This window comes from Dunckerocampus dactyliophorus, chromosome 17 (assembly GCF_027744805.1).
Source record: "Dunckerocampus dactyliophorus isolate RoL2022-P2 chromosome 17, RoL_Ddac_1.1, whole genome shotgun sequence".
In the NCBI taxonomy this organism is placed as follows: Eukaryota; Metazoa; Chordata; class Actinopteri; order Syngnathiformes; family Syngnathidae; genus Dunckerocampus; species Dunckerocampus dactyliophorus.
The window spans coordinates 14,857,469-14,883,309 of NC_072835.1; the positions used below are offsets into that span (position 1 = coordinate 14,857,469).

The 25,841-nt window shown below is 39.6% G+C and overlaps 1 protein-coding gene across 3 annotated transcripts in view; it reads left to right on the forward strand.

Annotated features, from left to right (window-relative positions):
* abl1 (c-abl oncogene 1, non-receptor tyrosine kinase) overlaps window positions 1-25,841 on the forward strand; it is a 36,735-nt gene that overhangs the window by 2,252 nt on the left and 8,642 nt on the right. For 2 of the 3 annotated variants that reach the window (XM_054756818.1, XM_054756820.1), the window contains exons 2-4: window positions 667-1,001; window positions 22,754-22,918; window positions 24,196-24,491. In XM_054756818.1, coding sequence (XP_054612793.1) covers window positions 875-1,001; window positions 22,754-22,918; window positions 24,196-24,491 — 588 coding nt within the window. In that variant the 5' untranslated portion in view covers window positions 667-874. Of the gene's footprint in view, window positions 1-666; window positions 1,002-15,329; window positions 16,101-22,753; window positions 22,919-24,195; window positions 24,492-25,841 lie in introns of those variants that run through there. The other variant, XM_054756821.1, reaches the window with a different exon arrangement.

Consider the following 25,841-nt stretch of genomic DNA (forward strand, 5'->3'; position numbering starts at 1 on the left):
GCCTAACTTTAGAAAAACCTGTGTAAAATACTCTATTTTTGTTGCTTTATTGTCAAATTTGAAATGGGATTATGTGAGGACTCAAGCTATGGCCCCGTTGTATTACATCCAAAGTCCATACATCCAAAGTAGTTATTTTGAAGGCGCATTTCCCTCCCCCAAGAATGTAGGCGAACCTAAAGAAATTCTCTCTTTTTTTTTTTTTTTTTTTTTTTTTTTAGCTTATTCCAACTCCTATTCAGTGTCAGTACCACTTAAATAAATTCTGACTTCTGGGGAGAAAAATTCAGCTTGTTGGCTTTCAAGAGCCCAAAGCAATGCCTCTACTCCAAATGTTTCAATGACAGCTGTACTATTACTTTGGGTATGGCTCTTTTTTGTGTTGGTGTTTTTAGCCAAAAAAATCCCGGAATACTAAGGGGATGAAGCCGAACAAGACAGGATAATATGAAAGTGTGTTTGCACAAGTGCAAAAAGATGTTCCCAGGGAATTTTATGATGCAGCGCAGGTTTACATCACTTCTGCAACCACAAACATGAACACAAATGATAACTTTGATCATAGTTTCTATAAAAAAGTGAGCATTATCGTGTTTATGGTTTTTGTTTGCACATGCATAACCTGCAAAATAATAATAACAATAGCAACCCTCTCTTTCTTCTCAGATTCCTGTGAAACACCCCAAATTCCATTAATGCATGATAAAAGGAGCCACACCGCAGTGGTACCCATCTGCCTCACTGAAACTCCGGGAGGAAGCCAGTTAAAAGGACTCCTCCTGTCTTTCCTCGTCTTAAACCCTTCAATTGTCAGACGCCGTGCGACTGAGTCCAGCTTGGAGCGTTCCCGGCTGCGGCCTGGCATCCTGCCCTTATGGGGCAGCAGCCGGGGAAGTTTGTAGGGGACCAGAGGAGACCCAGTCTGCCGGCCTTCATCAAGGGGGTGAAGAGGGACTCGACGCGCCACGGGAGCCAGCCCTGCAATGTGTTTGCTGTGCACGGTAAGAAGCAAATGCCACCGGGAAGACCTTTCTTTTACGGCATGTTTGTGTTGTCCTCCATTGATGGCACAGTGATTAAGGATGGTTTCCCTTAGGACACGGGTGTCCAAAGTGCGGCCCATGGGCCCATTTGGATTTATTGGCCTGAGGCACATTCTAAAAATGTAATTTAACCAGAAAATTGAAAAAAAAAAAAAAACAACAGCAAAGGTAATTTTACAAGAATGAAGTGAAAATATTGTGAGGAAAAATAACACAATTTTAGTAGGATAAAGTTGATATATTAAAGACAAAAGACGTTTTTTTAAAAGTTGTACTATTATGAGAAACAAACAAAACAAAATAAAATTTTAATTTTTGGAAAATTAAGTTGGGGAAAAATTTGATATGGTCATAATTCATAATTCCGAGAAGAAAATTTACAAGAAGCAAGTTAAATTTGTTGGAGGAAGAAAACAACAACAATATTACGAGGAAAAAATGCATATGCTAGTGAGGAAAAAGTCTCAAATTTACGAGAATAAACTTGTAATACGAGGAAAAATAATGTCATTTTAGTAGTTGAGTTGAGTTATTAAAGAAAAAATCCTTTTTTAAAAAAAACAAAGTGATAATTTTGGTGGAATTAGGTTTGGGGAAAAAGTTATAATATTATGGGAATAAAGTCATATTATGAGAAGAACATTTACAAAGATTAAGAAGAAAAATGTAAATATTTTGAAAATGAAAAACAAAATTGGGGAATAAGGAGTGAAGTTGACACGAATAGGCTTTTTTGCCTAAATCACAAAGCTGAGCAGCAGTTTTATCTTGAAATATATATGACTTCCTTGCATATCTCCATGTGTGGCTGTACAGAATATCAAAGGGACCCTTGCATCCTTTCATTTTTCACTCACTGAAAAAAGTTTGGACACACTTACTTTGAGGTGTGAGGTGTGTGTATTTACATCCAATGTGAGAAAGTCTTCCATCTCCCTCACGAGTTTGCTCAACCTTTTAAGAGAAGAGGTGGTTTTTAAAATTCTGGGTTTTCATGACATCATGAAGAAAAAACCTCCTTCCTCATGGACATGCTACCACCTCTGACTCGCCCCCAGACGGGCCAGCCTCATATATACGCTTAACACGTCACGGAGGACAGCTTTCCAAAAAAGCAGGCTTCACTACACATCTTAAAGTAAAGCAAACAATCTAATCTAACAACAGTCTAATGCATGCAGCAAATGAGTTCATTGTGAAGGCTGCAATAATTAAATGCAAGCAGCAACGGGTCTCCAGAGATGGCGTGAAGGTTCATTGTGCGAAGGTTCATTGGCTTTGTTCGGCGTGTTTTGTTTGTGTGATTAGTTATCTTGCTTGCCAGCAGAAAACTGCAACCACTGTGTTGTTTTTAATTTGTTCACTTCGATTCCTCTTGATCTAATGGGTGTTAAGGCTCGGGAGCTGTGAGAAAGACTCGCAAGTTTGCACCACCGGCAAATAAAGTAGCTAAACCCCAAATTTGCAGCTTAGTGTGCAAATGTTTTTCATTTGACTTAACCTCATAAGTTCCATTCGCAGGCTATAATCCTGGTACATACATCCAGAAAGTTGTCATTTTTGCAGTTGCAGACTTCTAACAGGAAGTCGTCTTAAAGTGAAATTACACATTGAGTTGCTGCTTGGAGGGTCTTGAGTTGCTGTTTGTAAATCTTTTGATTGAAGTCACTCGCTAGTCATTGCATGATTGCATTAGTTGGGGCGATTCATTGATCCTGTGGCTGGGAATGTTTTGGCGCTGGTGAGAACGTTGAGATGTTATGTAACGCCGCCGGTTTCAACGTGTATGGGCAGCTCACAGCTTTGTCAAAAAAATAATCTCACGACGCTTGTGAGGGAAAGTGTGCGCCATGTTGCTATTGTGGCTGATGATGCTATGTGCAGATGATGCTCAGACTTGCTTCTCTAAAAAAGTAACCAAATTATTAAAAATGGCTCTCATTGGTGATGTCACTGACTTCAGCCCTGTTTTTTTGTGGGAAGGGGGCGTTTGGCCACATTTCTTTTGGCTCGTGTAAATGCTCTTATGTTATGCTTTGATTTTATTGCCCAATAATGCACAATCTAACCAAGGTACAATAAGGCTAGTTTATTATGACAATATACATGATAATAAATCATTTATATATTTAAAAATCTAATCCTGAAGGCACGCCCCAGGGGAGCGTTACCTCACAAAGCACACACTGCTCTTTGAAATGATTTTTATTTTTTATTTATTTATATTTTTTAAATGAAAGCTTTCTTTCCAACTCGTCGCTAACTTTCTTTTGTATTTTTTCAAGTCTCTAATTCTTACTGGGTCCGTGTTAGTGTAAGCCTAGACCTTTTAAATTCCACTTTAAACCTCAGTTTTACAGATTCCATGACTGCCTGACAGGCAGGGTTTCTCTTGGTAAAGCAACACGTGGCGGAATTAGTCACAGTGAAGGTCATTAAATCCACTTAATGGCAACACATGGTTAATTTCTTCATGTTTAAGCCCTAGTCACCTCACCTCGGGGGTGCAAGACCACACTTCTTCTCTTTCAAGCATGTGCACCTCCCACTCCGTGTAAAAGGTTAATAATCTTCCCTGTTGCAGGAGAAACCTTTACATCAGGGGCGAAGGAAAGACCCAGGTATTAACATCCTGGGCCCGGTTATTTATTTAACCACTGGTTAAGTAGACTTAACCGACCGCTAACTTTAACGGCGCCTTTATCGTGTTGTCCAAAACTCGGTTAACTTTAACCGGCTGTTAACTTGACATTAAAGTTAACACGCCTGAGGACCACCGCTAACTTCTTAACAGGTGGTTAACCCTCAAGATGGAGTTTGTGGCTAACGCTGCCTTCATGATGCCATACTGTCATGTCTCCTTACGTGCATTGCTGATGTCTGGCTTATATTATACAGTACTTCACACCTTACTGTACATTGCAGCTTTTCAGCACATGACAAATTATTTATATTTGCAAGACAGAAAAACATGCTTTTAACTGCCTAGACTTTTAAAGGAATCTATTTTATTGAACCGTGTTAAGTTTGCAAATTCTATCTTAAGTCATGTTTAAGAACAACTATTGTTGATGGAATAATTGTACATGGAGCTATTTGAGGCTTCATCGGCGTCACAAGATTGCATTTTTATGAACTTTTTATGAATTTGAGGCGATAGCTACATTAATTTTATCTTACTTTGAAGGCGAGCCAACTTCTTGTATTTTCCAAACTATAACAGCTTATGCTGAGCAAAATATTTTACTTTAAAATATTTTATTTTTTACCAAAAACATTTTTATTTAATTGTGTCATTTGTAAATTGTTTGTTTTAATTCATAAAACTTTTAGCTTCATTTATTGCAGAATACAATTTGAACATTTTTAAGTTAAGCGCGTCTGGGCTCTTACTTTGAAGTCTGGTTAAGTAGTTCCGGTATCCAGTGTAGGGCCTGAGGTTCATTTTGCTATAAAGTTGGAAACTATGTCAAATATTGCTTACTTTAATTAATAATATATTCAACTAAAATATTTTCATTTAATTTATTTTTTTAATTTGTTAAATCGTTTCGCTATACATTTTTTTTTGCTAAACCGGAAGTCAACAAAATGAGGAATTGTGGGATATATTGGAGCTGACCGGTGACATCAACCACACGGTTAACTTTGATGGTGCCGTTAACGACGTGACTGACTGTGTTTTGAACATTAACGGCCGTTTCGCTAACGGCGGGTTAGTTGGCTTGTTGTTATTGTAACCACTGGTTAACTCCTAACCACTGGTTAAATTCTTAACCCGCCGTTAGCTAACCGACCGTTAAATATGCACTGTTCAAAACATGGTTAGTCACGTCGTTGGTTAACGGCGCCATCAAAGTGAACTGATTTAACAAATAAGTAAATAAAAAAAATATATAAAAATGATAAAAAACAAATATTTTGGTTAAATATATTATTAATTAAAGTAAGCAATATTTAACATAGTTTCCAGCTTTATAGCTAAATGAACCTCGGGCCCTATGCCAGATACCGCAACTACGTACTTAACCAGCCTTCAAAGTAAGAGCCCAGACGCACACTTAACTTAAAAATGTTCAACTTGTATTCTGCAACAAATGAAGATAAACGTTTTACGAATTTAAAAAAGCGAGCAATTTACAAACGACACAATTAATTAAAAATGTTTGTATATGTATAAACGACACACGAGCAATGTTTATCAAGTGCATGTTTTATTTTGTATTGTTACACATGTGTGCAGAACACAGCTTTCAATGCATTGCAAAGGCAAGACTATGAACAACATTAGACACACCAGACTTACAATTCCTCTGGATAGCTTGAAAAATAATGTAGCTATCGCCTCAAATTGCAAGTTCATAAAAATGCAACCTTTTGACGCCGATGAAGCCTCAAATAGCTCCATGTACAATTATTCCATCAAAATAGTTGTTCTTAAACATGACTTAAGATAGAATTTGCAAACTTAACACGGTTCAATAAAATAGACTCCTTTTAAAATCTAGGCAGTTAAAAGCATGTTTTTCTGTCTTGCAAATGATTTATATTTGTCATGTGCTGAAAAGCTGCAATGTACAGTAAGGTGTGAAGTAATGCATAACCCAGACATCAGCAATGCACGTAAGGAGACATCTTGAGGGTTAACCACCTGTTAAAATGTTAGCAGCGGTCCTTAGGTCTGTTAACTTTAATGACAAGATAACGGCGCCGTTAAAGTTAACGGTCGGTTAAGTCTACTTAACCAGTAATGAAATAAATAACCGAGTTTTGAACAACCGGGCCCTAGCAGCGAGTAACTGGGTCACAGTCAGTGCACCATGTCACAGTATACTCAGCTATATGAAGCATGCAGCGGTCATGCTATCTGAAATAACGCACGTCAATGAGATGGCAGCACAAGACAGGTCCTCGCTTGCCTCATGCCTCCCTCCCAGGCAGCGGCAGGCGTGAGGTCTGAACCTGCCTGTGGAAAAGCCGCATGGTGTCGGCTGTATTAAGCTTAACTTGCACACAAGAGAGGAAAAAAAACATACACAGACGTAAAATTATGTGTTGACACTGCCCTCCTCGTGCACTGTGTGACTCACATCCCCACGGACGGTCCAACCTGCTCATCGCGAGGGGAAAACAAATAGCCACTGTCACCCACCCATTGCCAAGTTCGATCCATTTACCGGCAAACACGCTCGCTCTGTTTTTCTGACCTTCCCTGTCCTGTGTCCACCCCCTCCAGCACTACGTCTGAGTTATGCAAGAGGCAGTGGAAAGTATTCACTGCCAAGGCAATCACAGCTCTACACACACATTTGGTAAACTTATCAGTTAGTGAGACACTTGGCATGCATCTGCTTCAAAGACAAGGCATCATTTATTGTTTGTTTGGGGTTTTTTTGCTTTTAACCTGTCTACTACTTAATCAAAGCTGTTGCTCTGCAATATTAGCTATATCTGCACGGTCAATTGAGGTCTTAAATGGGCAAAATTAACTTTTACAATTAATTACTGTAATGTCCATTTGAATAAATAAACGCTCTACCTCAAATAAATAGTAATGCTTCCTTCTCCCCTCATTTGTCATTTTTAAGACTAGGTATACAAGTTTTTACCCTTCTTATTATATCTTTGCTACTGTTATGTCCTTGCCCACTATCCTATTAAACGCTGTCTTTTTAACATCATAAGAGTGTCACCCCGAGTCTTTTGTGACTAAAGTGTACGCAGTATTGTTCAAGAAATTCCTTTTCGGTTGTTGCGGTTCTAGTAAAAGCTAACGGGTCCTTCTGATTGCTAACAAATGAGTAAATTATCCCAGGTCCTTACAAAGAGCAACAAACCAATAGAGAGGAAGCAGCTATAAAGTAGAGGGTTCAGTATTCCGATCAATATAAAAACGTCCATTGTCCATTGTGCATGATCTGCATGTAAAATGGCCATCTCTACACAGCGCTAGACCTGATTGCAGCATACTATGGTGTTGACTTTTAACACAAAAGCACATCCATCATTGTTGTTTGGTCACTGTATCTACCAAAATGTTGCAGTAGGCTCATGGAATTTCACTGAAGGTTCACTATTATGCAAAATGTACTTCTTAAAGATTTTCTAACAGTAATATGTGTCCCAAGAGCCTGTTTATAACCACCAAACATAAGAAAAATTGTTCATGTCCCTGTTTGCGCCACTGTTGAGAGTAGACAGAAAAGTAGGCTTTGCTACACATCTTAAAATCAAGCCTCGTGCTTTGCCAGCCGTGGCAGTGGCATCTGTCCGTCGGCTACAGACATGGAAGCTGTCAGTTTTTTTCTTAAGCAAAAAGCCTAAACGAGCTATTTTGCTGTAGCTTGACTGTAATTTTCACACTGTAGCTCACATAGCTATGCTAATGTGGCTAACATTTGTGTGTGTGTGTTGTGTGTCTCTCCTCTCTCCCTTCTCTTTTGTTGTACGTGATATATGGTATCTACTGTATTACATTGGATAAGTGCTGAAATACAGTGTCACTGTCTCCCATACATTCACTTATTTGCGGTGACCCGCCACAATTCATTTTGGACTGCCACGGAAGGAATTGGCACTCTCTTTTATTATATATATTTTTTAAGATTTGGCACTATGTTCTAGCCCTTCTTCAAAATCAAATTGTAATAGGACCGAGAGGCTTGTTGTTACAACTCCATCCAGGAGATGGCATTGTAACTCTGTATAGTCTGTTCAATGTGCAAGCGACAGCCAACAACTAGCTTGACAACACAGTGCAAACGGACAGACGGTCAACAAAAAGAACAACAGTTTTACTCAACGGTCCAAACCAAAAAATAAGCAGTACAACATGTAAGAGGGAGATTAACACACAACAACAATGAAGTGCTATTCGACTGTATGTAGGTAGCAACGATTAAGCACTGTCATTTTAACTGACTTGACAAAGTGCCTGCAAGGCATGCTCGGTACTCCAGCAGCAGCTTGCCCGACGCTACAATATCTTCAGATATTAGATGTACAATGGCGTGTACACTATCTTTTAAAATCAGAGCTCATTTACATGGAGCGCAGGACACATTATGAATTTTTTTTAATCGCCCTTGTGTGTTCTATCACATGTATATCTACTTCTGCATGAAATGAAACCAACGCCCGTCAGTCAATAACTTCATGTCATGTTGTTAAATACGGTTTAAAAACATGAGATAATGCTGTACATTTCCTATGGCACAAACCAAAAAGCTCAGTTTTACCCGTCCACACACAAGCACTGAGTGTATGTAAAATGTGGATAAAGTGCAGAATAATGCTCCTTGGAGACCCACTCTATCGGAGACAGGGGTGTACAAACACAACTCATTTGCATTAAAGCCACAGACACACAAAACTGTGTGTTCCCACTAGTGCTTATGAAAAGCACCCTTGAACAGTGTAAATTCAACACATTTCCAATACAGTATTTTGGGACCTCCTGAGACTTTGAGATGAACAGATATTGTAAAAGAGTATTGTTTCACTGTTATGTCACAAATAAAGGCTGCATAGGAGAATTCCTCCAGCATGGTGCGTTGGTATATTGAGAATTATGCCCTCTAGTGGTGACACCTATTCATGCATGTCAAAATAGGGTTAACAGTCATGACCCCCCCCCCCCCCCCCTCCCACTCATGTAACCATTCAGTGACATCATTTGATTTGTGCATGTGTGTTTTTTTTCTCCTCGCATTAGCAGCAGCTGCATCCAAGTGCATGTGCAGTAAACTGATCTCTCTTTGTGTGTAACTGGCTCTTTCTTGGCAGGAACTCGTGGAATCTATACAGTCTAGACACCAAATCTCCTTCTATGATCCCCCTGGGTCCTGAAGATTGTGTGTGTATGTGTGTTGACACTCATAGGCTGCCATTCAGCAGGCGCCTCGTAGTAATGCTCATACAGGCCAGCTGTTGGGTGGCCGCTCCCTCGTGACTCGCCCTGTCCGTCCTCACTATGGACCAGCTAGCTCTCCACGCAAATGGACACACACTCGCACACACAAATTAGCAAGTGTGTCTCCCTCAAGTCCACCTGGAAGGAAGTCCAGTGCAAACTGGTGACTGCTCAAAACAGGTGCCAATGTATAAATCATTGTGCTCCTTCTGTATCGTCACGGTCAAACAAATGCCAGTGATGTGGCTGGTACATTCAAATGGAAAATAAGCATAAAGGTTAAATTTATGCATATTTCCCCAATTAATAATCTCAGAACGACATCACATTTGCGTCAGACGGCAGACCTGATGTCATTTGTAGATACTTGGTGTTTGGAAAAAGTTTGGTTCAGTGGGAACATCAATCCATTCTGCAATTTGATATTTTGAAATTCTCCCCATAGGAAATATGTAGCAAGAATGAACCTGTTGCCGTCGTCATCATAAAACTAACTTTACTAACTTAAGATGTAACATTTTAACATGCTTCACTGTCGCACAAGTGTAAAAAGAAGTTAACCCATATCTATAAACATACATGCAGAGGGAGAGAGCATGCAAACAGGGGCTCTATTGAAATTGTTTCTCATTATCATTAATATTCTTTTCTAATATGATTATCATGATGGCAACAAAATCACCTTTTTGAGGGTTTTAACGTACTTAAACTTGAACCAAATCTGTGTGTATCCTGGAATTCCCCCCCCGCACCATAACAGGAAGACTCATCAAAGACCGTATAGTACAAGTATAAGATGCACAGGATGGTTATTTTGGCTTGCATGTGCTGTTTTGGGGTGATTTGGACAATTTCCATGTTTTGTTTGTTTTCTATGTAATGTTCTAATGCAGACTGTGTCGATAAAAAAATGAGCTGCAATCATCAAATGGTGACGCACTTCTGACACCCCTGCCATAGATGATGATGTCATGTTATTTCACTTATGTCCACAAACGACCCCGCCTGTCGGCCGAAGTCAGCTGGGATAGGCTCCAGCATACCCCCGCGACCCTAATGAGGAGAAGCGGCATAGAAAATGGATGCATGGATAGTTGAAACTGAACCAACAGCGCCCCTGCTGGTTGAAGCCAAGCTGTGCACTCCAGTTTGCAAGAGTTACCAACAATCAATTCCATTTCAATTTTGATCAACTAATTCTTAAGGATCAGTTACTATGCCTGCTTGAGGCTGTTGTCATCACCACACCTTTTCTCTTTTGTCATCAGTGACACTACTAATGTGGTGGCATCACAAAACAAAGCCAAAGAGAAAGCAAGACCCACCTGTGGAGTTAATCCTTTCCATGCTCATTTGTAGAGATCCAGTGTCATGTGGCTGGAGAGATGCACTTTTGCGAAATTCCGAATCGCATGACTCTATTTTGCTCCTTAAGTGCACGAGCGCACGTTTAACACCCTTACACCATCATAACATTCCCTTTTCTTTTAGAAGTTAACTTGTTAGCTATTGCATTTTTTTGCTGCGTGTCAGGCAATGAGAGATGTGTTAATATGTTGCTGGACCTGCTTTTATAGTCACCCAGGGAACAAAAACAAACAAGCGTGTTTTAATATGGACTATTAAATTGCCCATACCATGACTGGTTGCCCTCTGTTCGTCATTCCTGTGATTGACTGGTGATGGGCCCAGATGATAGAGAGCAACGCTAAGTTGCGGAGTCTTGTTATTGTAAGACTGTTATTACAAAAGACGTCACAGTGTGATCTGCTTTCCCGTGATTCATTTGCACGTTGTGCCAGAGGTCTACTGAGCAATATTGTCTTCTCTGCATGCAGAGAGGCTAAAACACAGGAACAAAAGCAGTGGATGGACTCTCTGCCCCCACTCCTCACTTCTTCCATTCATTTTGTTTTGTCTCATTCAAGCCGTTTAACATAATGCAATTTCATTTCACAAAGTTTTGCAAACCAGACACCCGAGTGGTGACATGAGGTGCATTGTTTTGTTCACAACAATTGAAGCTGGAAGGCATGTTGTTGGTTTCACGCAAACGGTTTTGCCGAGCCAGTGAGTCTTGCCATGATTGTTGTTTCCACCCCACACAACATCTTGTATGCTTTTGTTTGCTATAGAATCTGACCTCGGGTTTTTCTGCCTTTCATCTATTTGTTTTTTCAAACTCTTACAAGCGGCTCTTTATTTGGACACTTTTTGTATATTAATTCCTGATTTGTGTTGTTTTGTCTTATTGTGTGGCCATCCTCATATGCTTACAGATGGTTTGCACATTTGCAAGCGGAACCAAAAGCACATGACCATTGCGTACAAACATAGTGTGCAAACTGCAAATGCATCTTTTGTTGTAGGTTTACAGAGCCTAGTTGGAGGTTGTGATGCAGGTTTTCATCGCACATTGCACACTTTTCTCTACTGCTTTGTATTTCGATTCTGGTAAAACAATGGAATAGAAAATATGCGCTTTTGTGCCAACATTATGAGTCAATTATTATGAGTCATGAAACTTGATTACAACTTTCGACATGCTCTATGCAGTTTAGCAAGTTTTTGACCCTTTTTTCTGGGCTAAGAGAACTGAGCAAAGTTTCAGATTTTTGTCGCCCTACAATATAATCTAAAGGCCTATAGGGCTGCACTACTGCAGTTTGATTTGCGCTGGCATCTGCATTAGTTCATGTTGAGTCGCCCACCACAGACTGATGCTAAAGGACTTAACCTTGAACCGGAGCAGCCAAATGTTTTGTTCCTAAGTGTCCATTCTCCCCGTGGACGTCTCTCTCTCTCTCTCGAGTGGGCAATTATATGCAACTCAAAACCTCTTAACCTCATCTGACTGCAGGCCTCAGACACTCTGACTACATTCTTCAGAAGGCCCTCAGTAAAACGCAGGCACACACCATATAAATACATGGTACCTGTGTTTTTTTCTGATGTTTCACTACACTTAATTGAATTATTAGTGGAGCAGAGTATCCTCAGTATTTCCAAAGTTTGCTCATCTTATAGCACAATCGATCTTCCTCCCTGACAGACAAGATTTAAGCCAAGTCATACAGTTCCAACCAGAGGGGTGGACTCGAGTCACGCGATGTGGACTCGAGTCACAATTTTGATGACTTTGGACTTGACTTGACAATATCATCAAAGACTTGCAACCCGACGTGGACTTTAGTCTGATGACTTGAAAATACATGAGATTTTCAGTGAATGAGTTGAGTAAAACGTGCACCCATTCAAAGCATTCAACTAACGCAAGTATGTAATTTCCAACAAGACAACATATTTTCCCTTTGAATTTGGCCCATTGAATGCATCGATTAACGTCCAATCAAGTTTAAGAACAATCAACGAATATGTGGATGACATTTCTGTGTACCGACTAAATCCTGAATGCTATATCAGCACTTTTTTTCTGTCACCAAGTCTTGTCACACTGGTTTTATTTTATTTACACAAACAATTCAAAATTGATTCATCGTATTTGTCAAATTTAATAGATTATTAAACTGTTAAAATGGCATTTTATTTGGGAGACACTAAACAGTGCTTATGACTTCGGAATTGACTCGACCTGACTTGAGACTTGCACGTCTGTACTTGAGACTTGCAAAACACAGACTTTCTCCCACCTCTGCTTCGAACACTGTGAGACGGTGTGTATGTGCTCGTCAGTGCACAGGATAGAATTGCTTTGCTGTTTTGTTCCTGCAGTTGTAGTTGTTAATATTGTTTCTGAAGAATGTTGTCAATCAATCGCATAGTCAATTTCAGCGATGATGGGTCCCATGTTGTAGCTCTTTAAGTCCAAGTGGATGGCACACATTCCCCACATGAACAGCAAACATCTGCACTGTGCTGTAATGTAACGTTTAACATTTTTCACTTGCTCTGCACTCGATCACACACTCGGCTGCGCAGTCAGCCGCCAATACATTCGTCATAGGTTTATCCAAAGGCTTTTCTCCCGCTCTGCAGTCTGTTGAAAATCCGCTTTGGGGGAAATGGAAAATGAGGCTGAGTAGTCCCAGACCCGTTTGGGCGCATGGGTTTGGTGTTGCCAGCCTGAGCATATATAAGGAAGAAATTAAGAATGCAGTCGCCATTAGGCCGAGTTTATTTGGTGATGCTCTCCACCACTGACATCAAAACTCCCAAAAGACTTTAGAAGAAGTTGTGAAGTTGAGGGGTTACATCATCAGTAAAGGTCCTGTTGTTGGTTGTACGTCAGTGCGCTCGCTATCTTGATTATAAATCACATTATTCCCCCATGAGCTCACTTATGAACAATGTGCTTCATGTTCCTCCTCCATCTGCAACCTTTTTTTTTCTCCCCGCTTTTTCCACCTTGGTTTTATTGCCCCTCTTCCTTCATCCTCTCATCTCCCCCCAACCATGTATAGCACTGCAGTAAATTAATAGGCCCCTTTTCCGAGTGAGAAAAGCCCTGAATTTCTTCCTAATTGGAGGAAGGAATACAAATGTTTGCCATACCAGCACTGCAGCAGTTTTGACAGGCCCACTATCTTGTCACTGAGGGTTCTGTCAGGTGGGCCGTTATTACTTATTATTTTCAACAAATTTAAATAAGGCTCAGATGTCCTACAATAGTGTGTGTAGTGTGTTGCCCAAAGTCTAGCATATATGCCTAGCTTTGAATTTAAAAGTGCTTTTAGTAAAGCCATACTGGGAACAAGTTTTGTGTTTATGTACAGTAGCTTTCATGCAAATGAGTTGTCTGCTATTGTGGACTTTATCCACTTTTTTAAATACAGGGTATATCAGAAAGGTTCCAAGACTGGTGTCACAAAAGATACATTTCAATTAAAATAACAAACTACAACTTTTCCCCTTTTGAAGTAATCCCCCTTGAGCACTCCTGGAAAGATTTTTCCGGGATCCTTCGCAACTCCGTCATCACAGCCATCTTGATGTTGTCCACGTCTTCGAAACGGGTCCCCTTGATGACCCCCTTAAGTTGGGGAAAGAGGAAAAAAAAAATCACGCAGAGCCAGGTCTGGTGAGTATTGAGGTTGCTCAACATGGCAATGTTTTTCTCGGGCAGGTCACGTCGGATGCTCAGCGCATTGTGAGCGGGCGCGTTGTCATGGCGTCCTAAATGCCTTTAATTAGAGATGCTTACTGGATACAGGAAGTGTTACGCCAAGTTTGCACGAGTGATGCCGAAGGGACCAGAAGGTAGTTGTTTCTTTCAGTTTAGGTTTTTTTTTATTTTCATTTTTTTTATTTAGACAAACGTAAACATTTACAGCAAATCACTTTCAAGCACATTTCCAGAATGAAATGGTACCAGAACAGGCTGCTGCAAAACAGAAAGGAAATAAGGACGTAACAGTAAACATAATTAACAAAATAAATGGTAAAAAAGAAAAGAAATGGAAAATGAAATGATGAACTAGATGTTTCCTGCAAGATTTAGATCATTAATTGGATGAGATAGTTCCACGGCTTGTTTTGTCTGAGGTGGACCAAAAAGAAAGCTATGTTGTGAAATACGCCTTGCTGACCTTTTGAACTCACTCATATACAAAATACCACAGAATGGAAGTTGGACTACCTCAAGTTCTCAGGTTTTGGACGGGTGTGATACTATTTGCACGTCTGATGGTGCTCACAGAGATCCAAGGAATGCTCAGCTTGTTTGTGTGTATGCTCAGACACTTGAAAAATTAGAGGGAACATTGGTCCAGTGATATATTCTCTTGAAAAAGTAAGGAAAACATGTTTTAGTTTCAATGTAGGTGAGTTTATGGTTCCGTTTTTCATATCATATGCCAGCAGCAGGGGTGCAACCAGGAATTCTGGGCTCCATGACAAAAAAAATCAAGTGAGGGAGATGATTTTCCGTATGTTTGGTGCACATGTCATTAAAAAAGTTACTTTTTGCATAATAGGGGACCTAAAAACAAAGTAAATATTGAAGATGAGCATAGGTTCCTCTGTGTCTACTTGAATTTTGTTTAAAGTCTTTGGATTTTTTATTTGGGTGGAGCTTACCACAGTTGTGAGAGTACAACCTTGAATTATTCAGCTTTTGGAAAGCTTGAAGAAGAAAGATTAAACATGTGTTGCAAGCGCTCGACTTCTGCCAAGGATTAGCCCGTCCTTCCTCATGTGGTCAAACCACTGCGGCTGTCCCCAAATTCCCTGACTGACGTGTTTCTCTCCGGGTGAAAATGATAATGTTTCTCTTCCCTGCAGTATTGGCGTAGTGGTATGTTTTTTGTTTCTTTGCTCTCTACTGCTGATTGTCTTTAATAAGCCGCAGCGCTAATTCCTTAACCTGTAAACATTCCAGGCTGGAGTGAAGAGCGCATGGCTGTGAAGGAAAGGAAGAGGGGGTGTTTTAAAAGTTAGAGGAGGAGCTTCTTGTAAGCATCAGATAACTTCAGCAGGAAAAGGAAAACATTGAAGGTCTTTCGCAAATCTCAACTAAAGTGCTTTAAAGAGTACTCTGGAGGTTTTGCTTCTTACCTTTAGTGAATGTGTATGCCGGTGAGCAGCTGTTGGTGTGTTTAAGTGTGTGCATGTGGTCTTTCATTTTGTGTGTGTGTGTGTGTGTTGCTGGAGGTGGGAGGGCTCAGCTGATGTCATTGAGTGCAGCAGGCCGGTCCTGAAAGAAGCCCTTTGTTGGCAGCTGTAGCACTAACTCGTTGCGCCTCGGCTCCACAGTCCACACGAAGACGGGCAACAGGACAGAGGAATGGCACCGCTGAGAAGACCCGCCTGCCACTGACACAAGCCCAGCGAGCTCGCCGACCCGAGTTTTCGGATCCTTATTGGACAGGGGGAAAAATATGGAGATGCAAAGAAGAGAATCTTGGTAGACTTTTTTTTTTTTTTTGTGCCAGCGTAAGGACTAACATTCAATTCCAGAAGGTTAATATATTTGAACCGCCCACGTGGATCAGTTCTTTTCTACCAGCTTTTCTTAAATTATCCTTTTCTGGGACACATGTAAAGAGTAAACACTCAAGAGTATTTAAACAGAGATTTGCAAGCGGGAAGGGACGGAAAGCAAATGAAAATGTTGGAGATATGCCTGAAATTGGTGGGGTGTAAATCTAAGAAAGGGCTCTCGTCCTCCTCCAGCTGTTACTTGGAAGGTAAGAACACCTTTGATAATAGTTCACACTAAGTAAGACCGGCTCCGAAGATTGTGGCATACACACATGATTTTTTTTTTTTGTCTTTGTGGAAACTGCCGCTGGAATGGGGAGGAGGGGAAAAGCTGCACAGGGGAGGTGAGGGAGGCCAGACACACTGGCTAGCGGCGCTAGGAAAGAAGTGGAAAAAGACGGCAAAGAGAATACATGGAAATCTGACTCCCCGGGTCGTGGCCCACTTTACTGTTGTTTGTGAGGAAAGTGCATCTAACCCCTCTCTGCACTTTCCTCACTGATCTTCCTTGCTTTCGCAGAAGTCGTGTGTGGTTTTCTTCAGAGAAGTCTTTGTTCAGCTCTGGTTCCTAAAGTGACTAGTTGATTTCCCCATGCCTAATAAAGCACATCAGGAATTTGAGGAAAACCAGAGCGCGCACTTGAGTCTTTACATAATCGACATTGTGTGAGTGATCTGTAATGGAAGGAGAGCCAAACATTGTGCAACACCCACACCCCACCCACACCCCCCACTCGGGGTGAAGATGATAACGAAGCGAGAGCAAATTTTACCTGACTTGTACCTCTTACTGTCATATTGAAGTTAACGGAACAATTCAGCAATTTATTTTTACCTTCTTCATCGTTATTCTTAATCGCGCTCTCTGAATGTTCTCAACTCCTGTTTCCATTGCAGTGTTGCATTGAGCGAATGATGCTCAGCGGGGTGAATGTAGCTCAGCTTTGCATAGCTGAAGTCATGTCCTTCTCAGCAGGTCAGACTGAATCAGCAGCACCTCTGTTGGTTAAAACCAATTAGTGCCCTCCATTTTTATTACGCCCATACCATTAATCCACACTTGGCAAGTCTGTCATGTTTTCAATCCCCAAGACCTTGTGATTTTTTTCATATTTGTGGCTCCCCCTATGGGTTGTGGTCAAAATGCTTTGGAAGAAGTTAGCATTAATGTAATACAGATATCCTCAAAGGTCAATGTCTTAAGGACAATCAGTTGCTTTGCTTGATGGCAAATCAACCAGTCCTGTTGAAATTTTACAAACATGTCCTGATCAGTCCTCTTAAAGATGTGTACCAAACTTTAAGGTGATTTAACAAAAAGTTATAGTGGGTGTTTCGTAGTGTGCGTTTAGCTGTGCGAGAAATTTCAAGTCAATCCAATGGGGTTTAATCAGCACCACCGTGTAGTGTTTTTGTCAGAAAAATAATAGCGCAGGCAACACAGTAGGACAGGGGTTGGCGACTTTTACTATTAAGTCATTTTGCCCCCTTTTATACTAAAGAAAAATAGTCTGGACCCGCAAACGTAACAGGAGTTTTAGTCTTTTAATTTATACAATGGAATGCAACAAATGGAATTTCAGTTTGCGTAGCCTTTTTGAGGCCTTCCTGTATTAATTTGTGTAAAATTTAAATAAAACTTAGCCCAGTTTAATATAATAAAGAAACATACAGTTGCAGCTTGGCAGTTTTTAAAAAAGTAAACATAAATTGAGGAACATTTCTTGATCAGTAATATGACTTTGCTCTTCACACAGGACTACAGGCTTTCATTTGTGGCCAATATTATGAATAATTTTTTTGATGTATTCATGGTTAGCTTACCACTGGGGGATTGCATGGTCAAGAAGCTGTCTGGCGGTAAAGGCAAGGGCCACAGACATAGATGTGATGCATATTTTATTTGACTAATTATAAACATTTAAAAAAGATTTATGTTAAAGTTTCACTTCAAACTCTATGATATGATTTTCTTAAATAATTTGACCAAAGGAGCCACAACAAGCAGGATGAAGATAAATAGAGCCGTGCAGTAGCTGGTGCTTGTTTTTTGACAAATTTTCACCTTTTTGTGTTCACCGGTTCAGGAGTAGAAAAGCTAAACCATGATGTGTCCTAATTTTTTCACATGACTGTATTTATAATTCCAAGTCGTCTGCTTTTTGAACGGACACGTGTGTTGCATCACCGTGTGAGTATTATGTTCGCTTCTATTGCTCAGAGCGGTCGAGTCACGGCCATAAATTCTTTACAAGCTACACACGCACACACACAAAAACTTTTAATCATCTCGTTGTCATCTCAGCAACGCAGCCAGGACATGCTGTAATTTCTCCCACTGCAGTGACTCTGAAAAGGGCCCGCAGTCTTTTTCCCAACTTTCCATTTTAATACATTTTTAGTTTTGAGTGGGCGCCGTCTCTCTCCCGGCCCATGTGTTGGTGACTTGTCACCCTCTCACAAAGGCCTGTGGTATTTATGGCGCCTCGAGTGGATATGTGTGGCAGAGGATGCCCACACACTTCACAGCTTTTATGTTCATTAGTTTGTTAGCAGGAAGCTTAAAAAAAATAGATCAGTTTCTTTTCTTTGCTTATGGCCAACCACATTGTTGCAGTTTGTTTGGATTTCTACACTCCGTAAATAGAAATAATATGTCCCAGCATCTAATTGCAATCATAAAACCTTACAAAATGTACAGCATTGGTGTCCAAAGTGCGGGCAAAGGGGTATTGGTGAATCACAGCTCGTTTTTTTTTATTGGCCTCTGTAGAAATCAGATTAAACAAGACCCCCGTCAAAAATTACAAAAGAGGACCAGGGCCACACTAAAAAGAAAAAAAAAAGTAATAGAAAAATAAACATATAAACTTGTTTTAACTGCTCTTGAGGTTGTTCTCTCAAATACAAATGAAATGTTTAGAAAATTGCTGTCCAAATTAATAAATGATATCAGTTACTTCTATTTTTCACATTTTAAAAACAAAACTTGCACAGCAGGTTACATTGCAGAGGTGATTTGAGCCTCGTACCAAAAATAAAGTGCACAGCGACGGAAAATGGATGGTCGTCCAATGCCATGAACTCCATAATTTTCCTCTTAGTAGCTTTGCTCTTTTCACTGTCGCTGCCTGGCTCCACGAAAGCTGTTCTTGAGCTTGCCTTGTTCGAATATAGACAACTTCTAGACAAATATGCAGGACTTCTGCAACCTTCCAACACAGTGGATGAAGAGGAAACACAAAGACGCATAAGGTAGCTTATTTTTGTCCTTTGGCGTATTTCATTGTTTACAGAAGTATCGAAGGATGTAACTGGTGTCCTCTCTCGTTGTGTGATGTTGTCTCCCTCCCTCTTTCTGTCTGGGTTAGGGTTAAAATGTTATTGTGTGATATTCTTTATTCAGTGTACTCTCACAGCTTCTGCTTACTGTCTACGCTTGAGGCAGCCATCTTCGAAAGCCACCAACTTGATTGCTAGCAGTCAGTATTAACCACGCTATTGCAACATTGTTATTGTAGGAACTATCACAGCGGAACTACTTTTCTGGCGTAGTCAACTGTATGTAGCTGTCATATCAAGCACGAGTACTCCATTTATCAGAATCAATATCATGGTGACTTATTCGACGGTCCAGCTGGCCTGGGGTTTCTTTTCCAGTTGATTTTTGTGTAGGAAAAAACTTTCTACCCCTGCAAGGTTTTGTTAGAGCTAACAACTATTTGTTCGTGTGATGCAGTCTCTTGGAGCAGTGTCTTCCTCACCAGATGCATGAAGCTGTTACATCGATGGTAACCCTGTGTGCCACACAGTGCAGCAGAAACATTTGATTTCTGTCTGTTTGGCTGAATCATCATTTGTCCCAAATTAGTAGTCGTCGCCATCGGCTCTCAAGTTCGTGTACTGCATTACCAAGAAGGCTATAGCGCTCTAGGGGAAACCGTTAAGTATGCACTGTTGTTGAAACTATGTTGGTTTGTTAAATAAGCAACAAACATAACAAAGTATGCTATGTTTAGTGTTGGTGACAAAGAACATCCACAATATGCTGCTGTTGCTGACGGAAGTCGGGTTAGTTGCTATGGGCTCTGCGAAATAAATGCACTCAGGAAAGAAGTTGCAGTAATGCTTAAAATGCCCAAAAATACGACAATACTGTAGTATTACACATTATCATGAATATGCTTGTTACTACATGTGTACAGCATGTATATAAAACCATAAAACGTGGTTGGAGGTTTTGGAAGTTTTTTTAGAGAGCGTTTTAGGTGAAATTCCATTATGTGCATCGTTAGCTGCCTCGTGCTAGCAGTTTAAATAAGGATTGTGGACGATGGGCAAAAAAAAAGTGCAGTTTTTTTTTTTTAAGGCTACGTTTGATGGAATCTAGCTTGATACAGCAAAAATCTGAAATGGGCTCATCCTGGCTTCTTGTAGTCAAAGTTGGTATTTAGTCTTCCTTATCTTTCAGGGATTTAATGTTAGCATATTTTGACTGAAGGTGTTGACACACAGTTGTCATTTCCTCTGGAAAACAACCATACTGCAGATGTCTTTGCTGTTGTGTCGAATATGTTAAATATACAATGGTTTTCAAGTCCCCTGCATGCCATTTCTTGCATTCTCATCATGAAACACAATCTATCCTTTTGTCCTGCCATTTTAAACACGGTGGAGGGGGGAGAAAAAGTTCCCTGGAATTTTGATTATGCACATGCATGACTGCCTTCTTTTGCAGAGAAATCATAGCCTTGCAGTGCAGTTCATTGTGTTTGAAAGCTACGCTTCAAGTTTGCACCAATAAATAGTTCATTGACGTTTCACCTGCAGCTCTTTGTATTTTTCTTTTTCGCTAAAAGCTGGGAAGTGTAGAGCTGCTCTGGCTTGTTGCAGAAAGAATGCTACACGTGTGACTGTGTGTGTTGTTCGAGGGCGGAGTTAACATTCTTTCAAAACATATGTGACAACAGCTGCACCGTTTTTTGGCTAAACTGTTGTTCACTCTGTTGTTTCTCTCAAAGACTCTCCATATTTGACGTTCACTATGATCAATTTAATACCTGCGTAATTTGTATAATACAAGCTGTAATGATCAGAACACAAAGATGACAAATGTTCGCGTGCAGGCGCATCCATGAAAAACACAAATGTACCAGAAGGTTTGATTCTATACAAAACGGACGCTAACCGAATCAGTTTTTCCCAGAAGAGATGATGTAAATTCAATTAATGTTAACACTAAACACGTTTTTCTAATTTTGCAATTATAGTTTTGCATGCAGAAAACTATTTGAAATGCGTATCAATTATGAATTAAAGGCATAAATGACCTTTAAAGGTTACTTTTACCTTCACTGAAGATGTGATTCTTGACGTGACTGTTCCCAAAGGCACGATGTGGCAGCGAGATCAACACTTGACTCTTCAACACCACCTTCCTGTTTTGGCAGTTATTTCCTGAATTAAATAGTGTTTCTCACCCCAGTGACCCAAAATGCAGCCAAGAAAGTTGCAAGTGCCAGCATTTTGCAAAGTAAGGATGATAACAAGGTCGTTGTGGGATAAAAATACATTAGGAACACAGTTGGACTCATTCAGCATATTAACAACACAAGACGTGCGCCATATTGTACGTTCACCGGATAATGTACACAAACTGAAACAAAATTTTGTTGTACATTTTCAGCATTAACTGAAAACCACGCTAACCGAGGTGGATAATTCAACTGTAATTTGATGTGTTTCAGGAAGACGTAGTTTTGAAAGCTTGATTGGTTTAAATTGGGGGAAAATTAATATTAATAGGCAAGGCAAAGTATATTTATAGAGCACAATCCGGACACAAGGTAATTGAAAGTGCTTTACAGAAAAGAAGGGTAAAACCATTTAATAAAATAATTCCATAAAACATAAAACAATTCGGGATAGGCTCCAGCATGCCCCCGCGACCCTAACGAGGATGAAGCGGTATAGAAAATGGATGAATGGATGGATAAAACAATTCTAAAATCATTACATAAAATTCAAAAAATTTCATAATAGATAGTTTCCGGGAAACTGACAGTTTTGGGTCTGAGGACCTTGACTGTGAGTTTTAGTTTTAGTTTTAAATCTGACACAAAATTAAAAATCATTGTTGCTCCCTATCCAGGTCCAGATAATAACAATCATAATTAATAAAGACTTGATGTATTTTATGCGAATCAACATTGTTTTTTCTTCTTTGCAAAAAAAAAATGGCCTTCATATGGTTAAAAACTACAGAACGTTAAAAACGTTTATATGTATACAGTATTTCTGGCTGAAGTAGTTTTAAAACTTTGGTTAAATGTGGGAAAAATAATATGATATTTTTAAAGATGTTTTTGGGAAGCTGACATTTTTTTGTCTTTAGGGCGAAATGTGCAATTTTTTTATTTTTTAAGGATCTCAAAGTGAAGACTCCCGCTGAGACACATTCTCACGGTCCAATGTGTGCTAGTTACCCAGGTAGTAGTCGCGGAAATGAAAACTAAGCGGGCATAATCCAGGAAATGAAAAGTTATGTCGACAGCTGAAGCACTGCAAGTCATCTGACCCAGGTTTATTAATCTAAACCAGGCCATGGGATCAAACAGCTGATGACCTGCTTGTGAAGCAGCAATGGAGGGAGAGCGTGATAACTGACATTATACATGGAAAAACACAACATATTGCGGATACTGTATGTGCAAAGATACATAAGTAGGAAAACTGTGTTTAAACAATGTTCCTGCATACCAACCTTAACAAATGCATTGTTAATACACTTCCTCACATTGTCATCTTATACATGGACACATTAAGATTCGTTTATTTTGTTGTTGTTTTTTTTCCCCAGAAGCTCTCCAGAGACCGGACTTTGAGGGTCAGGGACTGAGCGAAGCAGCTCGCTGGAATTCCAAAGAGAACCTGTTGTCTGGACCCAGTGAGAATGACCCCAACCTGTTTGTGGCTCTCTACGACTTTGTGGCCAGTGGCGACAACACACTCAGCATTACTAAAGGTAAGGGGCAAGTTGTTGTTTTTTTTTTAAAGTCAAATTAGAGACTTTTTTTGTTGTTTTTTTGGCAGATGGTCATAAATCATTTAAAAAAATTCTTTAATGTCTTTTAATGGTGGACTCTCACTTCCTCACACAAGTTTTGCACACAGTTCGTCTTTTTTTTTTCCTGACCATGCTGTAAAACAATATGGATCAGCAGGACAAACAGAGGAAGGAAAGAGGCGACATCTGCTCGTGAATCAACAAGAGCCTGTATAAGATTATTGTCCAATTCCAGTGAAACCTTTGAAACTCTAACAATGTATAGCATGTACAGTTAACCATTGTTACTATTAAAATGTAAAAATAGTAAGACACTCGAGTCGAAATGCAGGTGCGCAGAAGTCTTGCGCTCTGCAGTCATGGAAATAATGATTAGACCACCCTCGTTTCTTCAGTTTATTGATCCATTTTAATGCCTGGTACAACTAAAGGTACATTTGTTTGGACAAATATAATGATGATAACAAATATAAGTCATTAGAGTTGAATTTAAGAGCTGATATCTAGCAACTTCCATGCTTTTCTTGATGAGAACCAAAATCACTTAAGTTCTTACATGATTAGCTATAGCATTGTACGGCCATAAAAATCGAACTCTTTTGAGCTATTTTTGTTGTCATTGTTATATTTGTCCAAACAAAGGTACCTTTTAGTTGTATCAGGCATTAAAATGAACAAGAAACTAAAGAAACAAGGGTGGTATAATCATTTTTTCCATGACTGTAAGAAGGCGATTCATCTTTGCAAATAATTGTAGGAGAAAATCCACAATAAGCCAAATAAAAAACAAAAAGTAACACCCAGAGCTTATCATGATAGAGTGACGTTATGCATGATCGTGGTGCGAACTGTTAATTGCGAAAATCATGTTTTTGATATCGGCAAAATAAGAATTGGTAGATTGCAATAATAAATGATATCATTTCTGCTTGACAGTGGTTCAATGACTGCTTTATTATCACCATTATCGGAAAATTAGCATCACGCTTTAATGTTTTCTGACTTGCCCAAAATTGAGACAGTTTTTTTCCAACGTGTTTTTGTGCCACGCCTGCACAGGCTGACTGGTGGAAACGCTCTAAATTGCTTGAGGAGAAGTTGTTTGACATCACCTGTTTGCTGTATAAATCTCTCCACCACCGATATAACATGACCTGTGTTTTATTCGGGTCAATGCGTGTATTGCTATTATTTTATAATGAATGTCTTTGACTTGTCCTTGAATGTTTCCGCAGGCGAGAAGTTGCGCGTGCTGGGCTACAACCACAACGGTGAGTGGTGCGAGGCACAGACCAAGAATGGCCAGGGCTGGGTGCCATCCAACTACATCACCCCCGTCAACAGCTTGGAGAAGCACAGCTGGTACCACGGGCCTGTGTCGCGCAACGCAGCAGAGTACCTGCTTAGCTCAGGCATCAACGGGAGTTTCCTGGTGCGCGAGAGCGAGAGCAGCCCCGGCCAGAGGTCCATTTCCCTACGATACGAGGGCAGAGTCTACCACTACAGGATCAACACCGCTTCGGACGGCAAGGTAGGCCTCCCTTTTTCAAAATGCGTGACTTTTACGTGTATCTTATCCTGATATACCGCAGCTCAGAGCAAGGGTGTCCACACTTTTTCCAGCGAGTGCCACATAGTGAAAAATGAAAGGATGCCAGGAGAAACAACTGCATGTCAACTTTGTGATTTAGGTGGAAAAAGCATATTATATCAACTTTGGTATTTTCTTCATTTTTATTATTTTTACATTTCCAAATATTTATAATTTTGTAATTATAAATTTTCTACTCGTATATACAGTATAGTGACTTTATTCCCATAATATTTTGACTAAGCCTATTTTGTTTTGTTTCTCATAATATTACTTAAAAAACATAATTTTCTAAAATATTTCAACTCTACGCTACTTAAAAGACGTTATTTTTCCTCATATTACAAGTTTATTCTCGTAAAATTATAGCTGTTTTTCCATTTCTGCTGTTTTTGTTTTTTCTGTTCCAACTATTTCATCTTTCTTCTTGTAATCATGATATTATTTTGACTTTATTCCCATATTATAAATTTTCCCCAACCTAATTTTTCCAAAATTATACCTTTATTTTGTTTTGTTTCTTATAATATTACGACTTAATAACAAAATGTCTTTTTTATATATATTTTATATATATAGATTACAACTTCTTGCTTTTAATATTTTTGACTTGATATTTAACTTTATCCTTGTAATAATACTGCTGATTTTTCCGTTTTTTGTGTGTGTTTTTTTTTTCTTTAGTTTTCTCGTTAAATTGTATTTTTAGAATGTGCCGCGGGCCAATAAAAAACAGCCATGGGCTAGATTCCCAAAGTGGGTTACGCGTACCCCAGGGGTACGCCAATTGTAATAGGGGGTCTGTGAATAAAAATGGAACACAATTAGTGCCTAACACTCAGAGGAACGCAGGAGACATGCATGAAGCTGTTCATTGCTCTGTGTGCGTTATATGAACAAATAAGTAAGTTGGATTATTATTTTGTGCATAAAGACTTCAGTTATTTTGGTGTTCCCTATCGCTGAGTAGGGATTCCTCCGAAAACGAGGCTTTATCGTTGGCTGTGTGTATCTTTGTATTTCGGATAATGCTTCATAGTGACTGTTAGACTTTCCCCTTCAATTTGATATGAAATGAATATGGAAACATAGCCATCGTGAGTGGACAAAAAAAAAATGAAGCTCAAATTCAACCTATTCAAACGGAAGGATGGCAACATCAGGCTGGAATAAAAGATATGTAGGATGATTACTTATCTATTTATTCAGTGCTCGTGAAACTTGATCAAAATGTGACCATGCAAAATACGCATTTTTGACCCGGAATTACTATAAAACATAATTAAACAA